The sequence below is a fragment of the Rhinoraja longicauda genome, chromosome 22 (genome assembly GCF_053455715.1).
Source record: "Rhinoraja longicauda isolate Sanriku21f chromosome 22, sRhiLon1.1, whole genome shotgun sequence".
Taxonomy (NCBI): Eukaryota; Metazoa; Chordata; class Chondrichthyes; order Rajiformes; family Arhynchobatidae; genus Rhinoraja; species Rhinoraja longicauda.
In genome coordinates, this window is record NC_135974.1 from 10,126,248 (window position 1) to 10,136,813 (window position 10,566).

General features: G+C 45.8%; 1 protein-coding gene across 4 annotated transcripts in view; it reads right to left on the reverse strand.

The window, feature by feature from the left end:
* Positions 1 to 4,399, reverse strand: part of mybl2b (v-myb avian myeloblastosis viral oncogene homolog-like 2b) — a 36,195-nt gene extending 31,796 nt beyond the window's left edge. For all 4 annotated transcript variants that reach the window (XM_078418724.1, XM_078418723.1, XM_078418722.1 and 1 more), the window contains exon 1: positions 4,156 to 4,399. In XM_078418724.1, the coding sequence (XP_078274850.1) occupies positions 4,156 to 4,175 (20 nt within the window). In that variant the 5' untranslated portion in view covers positions 4,176 to 4,399. The remainder of the gene's footprint in view (positions 1 to 4,155) is intronic.
* Between the last annotated feature and the right edge of the window lie 6,167 nt (positions 4,400 to 10,566).

Here is a 10,566-nt window from a genome sequence, read left to right on the forward strand (position 1 = left end):
AAGCAAATTGAAATGACGGTACAGTCACACCTGTGGAAAGGAAACATAAGAGTGATTTCCTGAAATTAAATACGATATAACATAAATTTAAAAAAATTGAAAATACGAGCAACAGCGGGCTATTTGGCCCTTCACGCCTGCTCCATCATTCAATGTGATCATTGTTAAGACTCAAGCTCTACAATGGGCCCAGAAAGAAAATGAGATGCTGTTACTCACACTTATGTTCAGCATTATTGGAGCAATGCAGGAAGCTGAAGACAAAGGTTAGACTGGGAGTGGACAGGAGAAGTAAAGTGATAGCATTCATAGCAAGAGGATTTGAGTATAGGAGCAGGGAGGTTCTGCTGCAGTTGTACAGGGCGTTGGTGAGACCGCACCTGGAGTATTGTGTACAGTTTTGGTCTCCTAATCTGAGGAAAGACATTCTAGCCTTAGAGGGAGTACAGAGAAGGTTCACCAGATTGATCCCTGGGATGGCAGGACTTTCATATGAAGAAAGACTGGATAGACTAGGCTTATACTCGCTGGAATTTAGAAGACTGAGGGGGGATCTTATAGAAACATATAAAATTCTTAAGGGGTTGGAGAGGCTAGGTGCGGGAAGATTGTTCCCGATGTTGGGGAAGTCCAGAACCAGAGGTCACAGCTTAAGGATAAGGGGGAAGTCTTTTAGGACCGAGATGAGAAAACATTTCTTCACACAGAGAGTGGTGAGTCTGTGGAATTCTCTGCCACAGAAGGTAGTTGAGGCCAGTTCATTGGCTATATTTAAGAGGGAGTTAGATGTGGCCCTTGTGGCTAAAGGGATCAGGGGGTATGGAGAGAAGGCAGGTACAGGTTACTGAGCTGGATGATCAGCCATGATTATATTGAATGGCGGTGCAGGCTCGAAGGGCCGAATGGCCTACTCCTGCACCTATTTTCTATGTTTCTATGACATAGAACATAGCAAAGACGAGCAGGAAGCCAGAGGATTGGCAAACCTTTAAAGAACAGACGGTAACTAAAAAGATAATACAGGTAGAAATGATGAAGTACGAAGGTAAGCTAGCCAAGAATATAAAGGAGGATAGTAAAAGCTTCCTTAGGTATGTGAAGAGGAAAAAATTAGTTAAGACAAATGTGGGTCCCTTGAAGACAGAATCGGGTAAATTTATTATGGGGAGCAAGGAAATGGCAGACGAGTTGAACTGGTTCTGTCTTCACTAGGAATACACAAACAATCTCCTAGGTGTACTCAGAGACAGAGGACCTAGGGTGACAGAGGAACTGGAGGAAATTCACATTAGTCAGGAAATAGTGTTGGGTGCTGATGGGACTGAAGGCTGATAAATCCCCAGGGCCTAATGGTCTGCATCCCAGGGTACTCAAGGAGGTGGCTCTAGAAATCATGGACACATTGGTGATCATTTTCCAATGTTCTGTAGATTCTGGATTAGTTCCTGTGGATTGGAGGGTAGTTAATGTTATCCCACTTTTCAAGTAAGGAGGCAGAGAGAAAGCAGGGAATTATAGACCAGTTAGTCTGAAAAGGGGAAGTACAGACCTGCGTGTCCTTGTACATCAGTCACTGAAAGTAAGAATGCAGGCCCAACAGGCAGTGGCCTTCATAAAGATAGGAGTTGAGTATAGGTGCAAAGAGGTCCATCTGCAGTTGTACAGGGCCCTGGTGAGACCACACCTGGGGTATTGTGTGCAGTTCTGGTCTCCTAATTTGAGGAAGGATATTCTTGCTATTGAGGGCCAAATGGCCTACTCCTGCCTATTGTCAATGAATCCATGTATCTATGCCTGCAAAATAGTCACCCAATATGTCATCGACGTAGACAAGATCACCAATGCACTACACTACATTAGAAGTACAAGTGAATTACATCATCACTGGAAGAAAAGTTTGGGTTCCGAGTGGTGGTAAGGGAAGAGGTAAAAGGATAGGTGTGATGTTTCGTGTGGTTACCTGGGAAAGTGTTGCGAGGTGAATGGTTAATGGAGGCAGAGGAGTGAACCAGGGATCGTGCATGGAACAGTATGTTCAGAATTCTTAAAGAATGCCTGGTAGTGGATTTCTGTTGAAGGAGAGGAAATTATGGATGATCTATTGAATGCGTTTCATTACTTTGTCGTTAATTTCAACCCAGCCCTCATTTTAACATTTCACTATATCATGGTCATTCCTTTGGTGACTTCCCCTTTACCATAGTTAGCAAAGCTTTCAACCAAGTCTCCTCTTCTCCTTGCAGAAGTTTGGGCTTCCCTTGTCCTTACCTTTCACTAAACCTGCCTCTCATTCAATGGATTATCTTCTATAATTTCCATTACTTTCATCAAGATTCTGCAACCCAATACATCTTCCCCTCACTTTCCCTTTCAACATTCTAAAAGGACAGTTCCCTCCACAACTCTCTCTACCACTTTCCCCATATAACATCTGTCCTCATACCTCTTCCCTTCCCACCATCCAGGGACCCAAATAGCCCTTCAATCAAAAGATGTAAATCAAATGCTTTGCTTCCAATTTGGTGCATTACACTTAGTGACCCCTATATAAACAAATAAAGTTGTGTGACCACTTTACAGAACATCACCATTGTCCATAAGGTCAACCATGAGTTCCCACTGGCATGTTTAACTACAATTTGTCCCACTACCACTCTGACCTTCAGCCTCCTTAATTGCTCCAACAATTTCCAATGCCAGCTGAGAGGCCTCATCCTTTGAGGGGCACATAGCATCTCTCTGAACTCCATATTGAATTTAACAATTTCAGATAACCACACCCTTTTCACAATGATGTGACAGTACCTTTCAATGTCAATTTACTTAATTTTTGTCTTTCATTGTAACTGCCAGTTTTTTTTAATGAATCTTACCTTGACAACTTTGGTCTGCACTCCATCATATTCACTCTAGACAACTTAAACCATTCTTGTTTTCTCACATGTCTAATGAAGGATCTTTGTCTCTGTTTCTTTACTCACAGATGCCCCCTACCCCACCAAATGCTTCCAGCATTTTCGAATAATATTCCAACTATGCCTCATGCAATTTTCAGGTCGTTAACAGGAGGTAAGGGGCAGGTTTGAAGGGTCCTGACCCCAAAATATCACCCATACATTACCTCACAGTCTGGCCTGCTGAGTTCCTCTAGCACAGGGGTTCCCAACCTTTTTCATCCCATTTAACCCTTTGCAACTTTTCCAAAGTAAATTTACCCCAAACCCTGTTCTGTTCAGTAATTTGAGTTTACACTTCTACCATAATAAAGCAACCGACAAAGGGGAAATTTGAACATACTATTTTTAACATTATTATTTTAAGTTCAAATAACAATAATAATAGCACATAACAATGTTATTTCACTTATTTATTAACCACTAATGATGAACAGATACCGGATACCAGAACCAAACACAGTCAGTCAATATGTACAAATCCAGAATCTTACCCCAGGTTGGGAACCCTTGTTCCAGTACTTTGTTTTGATCAAGTTAGATTTGTGTTATTCATTAAATTCTGTGAACTGGGAATACATATAATGATCTATCAGGGCACCATCTAGTTCATAAACAATAATAATATGAAGAAATATATGAGAATTGGTAGGAAAGTATTAAATTAATTGGTTTTCTTGATCTGTTGAAATTATGTGGGATTAAGCATACTGTTCTTATCTTCCTGCACATGATCCCTATCCCTCTATTCCCTCCTTAACTCACGACCTGGAAATAGCGCCTTTATGAATCGGTTTCTGGCTCTCATCAGGTTATGATACAATAAACGCAATGCACCAGTTTGGAGAGAATAGTGTCTTTTGTGGAGTAACAGTGTTTACCTTGTGGGCAGCTGCAAGTGAGAATTCATTGTTACGTTTCAGTCATAGGACATTAAAACACTCTTGACTTTTGTAAAACTCCTGGATGAACCTAATGCAACAGTTTGATTGAGGGTAGACACGAAAAGCTGGAGTAACTCAGCGGGTTAGGCTTATTGGGTAGGGGTTATTGAGTTGAGGGATTAAGGCGGGTAAATCTTTGGGCCGGCAGAGACAAAGGAACGAATGGTGCATTATTATTATTATTGTTATTATTAAGGCAGCATTTGATGCTGATAGAGAATCGGCCAGTGAATGGAGTGAGGGGTGGCCTTACTTACCAGAGGGTCTGGTGTGCCATGGTTCCCCCGGCCCGGGGAGAGGCGGCTCTGCCTGAGGTCCCACCCCCGGGGACGATTAAACCCAGATATCACAGATGCACCGCTACAATGGATCCGACGCCTGCCTCCCTCGCTGGTCCGGAGTGGAGGTGGACAGGGAGCTACAGCCGGGGCACAACCCGCCTGACGACCCCCGTCCCGTCTACTCCGCGCTCCTAAAACGCGCCAAATCCGCCGCTGTCCAGAGGGCGCCTGCGCTCTGGCCGCGCGCCGGCTGCCGGCACCGCCGCTCTGTGCCTGCGCTCTGGCCACGCCCCGGCTGCCGGCACCGCCGCTCTGTGCCTGCGCTCTGGCCGCGCCCCGGCTGCCGGCTGCCGGCACCGCCGCTGTCCGGATGGCGCCTGCGCTCTGGCCGCGCCCCGGCTGCCGGCACCGCCGCCCTGTGCGGGGCGGCCGCGCTGCGCCTCCCCCGGTGCAGAGAGGAACTGCAGTTGCTGCTTCACACCGAAGGCAGGCACAAAAAGCTGGAGTATTGTAACCCAGCAGGTGAAATGTGTGGGAAAGAACTGCAGGTGCTGGTTAAACCGAAGATAGACACAAAATGCTGGAATAACTCAACGGGACAGGCAGCATCTCTGGGGGAAAAGGAACAGGTGATGTTTCAGGTCGAGACCCTTCTTCAGACTGAGTCAGGGGAGAGGGAAACGAGAGATATAGACGGTAATATAGAACAAAGGAATGAAAGTCAAGATATGCAAAAAAAGTAACGATGATAAAGGAAACAGGCCATTGTTAGATTTTAAACAGGCCATCGAGAGATATGAAAAGGTGCATATCTTTCAATGAATGAAAGATACAAAAAAGACAGATCAAAGCCAGCAATGATAGACAATAGACAATAGACAATAGGTGCAGGAGTAGGCCATTCAGCCCTTCGAGCCAGCACCGCCATTCAATGCGATCATGGCTGATCACTATCAATCAGTACCCCGTTCCTGCCTTCTCCCCATACCCCCTCACTCCGCTATCCTTAAGAGCTCTATCCAGCTCTCTCTTGAAAGCATCCAACGAACTGGCCTCCACTGCCTTCTGAGGCAGAGAATTCCACACCTTCACCACCCTCTGACTGAAAAAGTTCTTCCTCATCTCCGTTCTAAATGGCCTACCCCTTATTCTCAAACTGTGGCCCCTTGTTCTGGACTCCCCCAACATTGGGAACATGTTATCTGCCTCTAATGTGTCCAATCCCCTAATTATCTTATATGTTTCAATAAGATCCCCCCTCATCCTTCTAAATTCCAGTGTATACAAGCCCAATCGCTCCAGCCTTTCAACATACGACAGTCCCGCCATTCCGGGAATTAATCTAGTGAACCTACGCTGCACGCCCTCCATAGCAAGAATATCCTTCCTCAAATTTGGAGACCAAAACTGCACACAGTACTCCAGGTGCGGTCTCACCAGGGCCCGGTACAACTGTAGAAGGACCTCTTTGCTCCTATACTCAACTCCTCTTGTTACGAAGGCCAACATTCCATTGGCTTTCTTCACTGCCTGCTGAACCTGCATGCTTCCTTTCATTGACTGATGCACTAGGACACCCAGATCTCGTTGAACTCCCCCTCCTCCTAACTTGACACCATTCAGATAATAATCTGCCTTTCTATTCTTACTTCCAAAGTGAATAACCTCACACTTATCTACATTAAACTGCATCTGCCATGTATCCGCCCACTCACACAACCTGTCCAGGTCACCCTGCAGCCTTATTGCATCTTCCTCACAATTCACACTACCCCCCAACTTAGTATCATCTGCAAATTTGCTAATGGTACTTTTAATCCCTCCGTCTAAGTCATTAATGTATATCGTAAATAGCTGGGGTCCCAGCACCGAACCTTGCGGTACCCCACTGGTCACTGCCTGCCATTCCGAAAGGGACCCATTTATCCCCACTCTTTGCTTTCTGTCTGTTAACCAATTTTCTATCCATGTCAGTACCCTACCCCCAATACCATGTGCCCTAATTTTGCCCACTAATCTCCTATGTGGGACCTTGTCGAAGGCTTTCTGAAAGTCGAGGTACACCACATCCACTGACTCTCCCTTGTCAATTTTCCTAGTTACATCCTCAAAAAATTCCAGTAGATTTGTCAAGCATGATTTCCCCTTCGTAAATCCATGCTGACTCGGAACGATCCCGTTACTGCTATCCAAATGCTCAGCAATTTCGTCTTTTATAATTGACTCCAGCATTTTCCCCACCACTGATGTCAGACTAACTGGTCTATAATTACCCGTTTTCTCTCTCCCTCCTTTCTTAAAAAGTGGGATAACATTTGCTATCCTCCAATCCACAGGAACTGATCCTGAATCTATAGAACATTGAAAAATGATCTCCAATGCTTCCACTATTTCTAGAGCCACCTCCTTAAGTACTCTGGGATGCAGACCATCAGGCCCTGGGGATTTATCAGCCTTCAGTCCCATCAGTCTACCCAAAACCATTTCCTGCCTAATGTGGATTTCCTTCAGTTCCTCCATCACCCTAGGTTCTCCAGCCCCTAGAACATTTGGGAGATTGTGTGTATCTTCCTCAGTGAAGACAGATCCAAAGTAACGGTTTAACTCGTCTGCCATTTCTTTGTTCCCCATAATAAATTCCCCTGCTTCTGTCTTCAAGGGACCCACATTTGCCTTGACTATTTTTTTCCTCTTCACGTACCTAAAAAAACTTTTGCTATCCTCCTTTATATTATTGGCTAGTTTACCCTCGTACCTCATCTTTTCTCCTCGTATTGCCTTTTTAGTTAACTTTTGTTGCTCTTTAAAAGAGTCCCAATCCTCTGTCTTCCCACTCTTCTTTGCTATGTTATACTTCCTCTCCTTAATTTTTATGCTGTCCCTGACTTCCCTCGTCAGCCACAGGTGTCTCTTACTCCCCTTAGAGTCTTTCCACCTCTTTGGAATAAATTGATCCTGCAACCTCTGCATTATTCCCAGGAATACCTGCCATTGCTGTTCTACCGTCTTCCCTGCTAGGGCCTCCTTCCAATCAATTTTGGCCAGCTCCCGCCTCATGCCTCTGTAATCCCCTTTGCTATACTGTAATACCGACACTTCCGATTTTCCCTTCTGCCTTTCCATTTGCAGAGTAAAACTTATTATGTTGTGATCACTGCCTCCTAATGGCTCTTTTACCTCTAGTCCCCTTATCAGATCAGGATCATTACACAACACTAAATCCAGAATTGCCTTCTCCCTGGTAGGCTCCAGTACAAGCTGTTCTAAGAATCCATCTCGAAAGCACTCTACAAACTCTCTTTCCTGGGGTCCATTTCCAACCTGATTTTCCCAGTCTACCTGCATGTTGAAATCTCCCATAACCACCGTAGCATTACATTTTTGACACGCCAATTTTATCTCCTGATTTAACTTGCACCCTAAGTCGAGGCTACTGTTTGGGGGCCTATAGATAACTCCCATTAGGGTCTTTTTACCCTTACAATTTCTCATTTCTATCCATACTGATTCAACATCTCCTGATTCTATGTCACCCCTTGCAAGGGAATGAATATCATTCCTTACCATCAGAGCAACCCCACCCCCTCTGCCCACCTGTCTGTCTTTTCTATACGTTGTGTACCCCTGAATATTCAGTTCCCAGCCCTGGTCCTCTTGTAGCCATGTCTCAGTGATGATCAAGGTGGAGCCACAACAATGGTCCATCGTTGGGTGCTGGGAAGGTGATAATGAGTAATACAAACAGTGAAACTACTACGACGACTGCAATGGGGGAAGGACAGAGAGGGTTACTTGAAGTTAGATAAATCAATATCATACCGCTGGGTTATAAGCTGCCCTTGCGAAATATGAGGTGCTGTTCCTCCAATTTGTGTTTGGCCTCACTCTGACAGTGGAGGAGGTCCAGGGCGCAAAGGTCAGAATGGTAAGGGGAGTTAAAGTGTTTGGCAACCGGGAGAACGGGTTGTGTTTGTTTGGCTTTACCCTTCACAACATTGCAAAAACAGAAATGAAGGCCCCTGCCGTTGCTTATTGCAAATGTGGTTTGAATGAGGCTATGCTGCTGGGTGCTTGGGAGCTTGGTCCCCTCTGTGAGGGAGGACCACAGTCTGGGGACCATCTGCTACTGGACATTGATTAAATGATATTTTATTGTTACATGCATCCAGATACAGTGAAATGCTTTGTTTTGCATACAACCCGGCAAAATCATGTAGCAGACCTCATCTAGTCAGTACACAAGGGTCGTCATGATTGTGGTGCTGACAAAATTACAAAAGTTCACCGAACAGCCCCATCCGCTGCCTGCTGCCGCACGTGACAGCAGACCCACCCTCCCCCGGTTTCTCCTTCATTCCCGGCAACCCCCCCCCCCCCCACTTTAGAGACACAGCGTGTAAACAGGCTGCAAATAGACAAAAAAGCTGGAGTAGACAGCAACTCTGGAGAAAAGGAACAGGTGACATTTCGGGTCGAGCCACTTCTTCAAACGGGCCCTTTGGCCCACCGTCCACGTTGACCATCGATTACCCATTCACATGAATTTTATTTTATCTTCTTTTGCATCCACTCCCTGCACAATAGGGGCGATTTATGGAGGCCAATTAACCTACAAATTATCACGTCTTTGGGATGTGGGAGGAAACCAGAGGAAATCACAGTGAGAATGTCCAAACTTCACACAGATAGCACCCAAGGTCAGAATTGAACCTTGGTCTCTGGTGCTCTACGGCAGCAGCTCTACCAGCCGTGCCATTGTGCCGCCATTGAGGGGCACCCCTCAAACAAGGGAAAGGATAATCACCCCAGGGAGGCCACATGAGTAGCAAGAGCGTTTTGTGTAAAGAGAGGTATTAACACTACAGAGTGTAACACTATTGAATGTACAGACACTAAGAATGAATGAAGAGTTTTTTTGCATGGTTTAGGTTTGGTGTATAAAAGTCAGGCAGCATCCCTGGAGAAGGTGGATAGGTGATGTTTGGGGTCCAGACCCTTCTTTAGACTTTGGATATATATTTTATTATGAATAAAGTTTTCTCTAATTGCTTATTGCAAACAAGTTTTCTTTTGCTGCCGAAGGTAGACACGGAATGCTGGAGTAACTCAGCGGGTCAGGCAGCATCTCTGGAGAGGAGGAATGGACTGGAGGAGACTCACTGTGATGGATGTTTCTTTCTGTTTCTTTTTGTTTGATTGTGTGTGTTATTGCTTATTTTTATTGCTCTTTTATTGCTTTTATTGCTCTTGTTGTTGGACTGTGGGTAATATTTCATTTCACTGCACATTTATGTGTGTGGCAAATAAACTTGACTTGACTTGACGTTTCGGGTCGAGACCCTTCTTCAGACTGATGTCAGGGGAGGGGGCGGGTTCAAAGATAGGATGTAGTAGGAGACAGGAAAACTAGTGGGAGAACTGGGAAGGGGGAGGGGAAAGAGAGGGACAGAGGAACCATCTGAAGTTAGAAAAGTCAAAGTTCATACTGCTGCCTGACCCGCTGAGTTACTCCAGCATTCTGTGTCTACCTTCGATTTAAACCAGCATCTGCAGTTTTCCTCCTACACATCTTTCTTTTGCTGCTGGTCACACTGGCTCCTGCCCCAACAGCTTTTGCTTGCATTATTTCATTGAGAATTTGGAACCTTACAATAGAGTAAGGAATGTTTAATTGTAAAATGCTGGAGTAACTCAGCAGGTCAGGCAGCATCCCGGGAGAGAAGGAATGAGTGACGTTTCGGGTCGAGACCCTTCTTCAGACTGATGTCAGGGGGGCGGGACAAAGGAAGGATATAGGTGGAGACAGGAAGATAGAGGGAGATCTGGGAAGGGGAGGGGAAGGGAGGGACAGAGGAACTATCTAAAGTTGGAGAAGTCGACATTCATACCACTGCAAACTGCCCAGGCGAAATATGAGGTGCTGTTCCTCCAATTTCCGGTGGGCCTCACTATGGCACTGGAGGAGGCCCATGACAGAAAGGTCAGACTGGGAATGGGAGGGGGAGTTGAAGTGCTCGGCCACCGGGAGATCAGTTTTGTTAATGCGGACCGAGCGCAGGTGTTGAGCGAAGTGATCGCCGAGACTGCGCTTCCTTTACCTCCCCCCTCAACTCCATCCAAGGACCCAAACAGTCTTTCCAGGTGAGACAAAGGTTCACCTGCACCTCCTCCAACCTCATCTATTGCATCCGCTGCTCTAGATGTCAACTCATTTACATCGGCGAAACCAAGCGCAGGCTCGGCGATCGCTTCGCTGAACACCTGTGCTCGGTCCGCATTAACAAAACTGATCTCCCGGTGACCGAGCACTTCAACTCCCCCTCCCATTCCCAGTCTGACCTTTCTGTCATGGGCCTCCTCCAGTGCCATAGTGAGGCCCACCGGAAA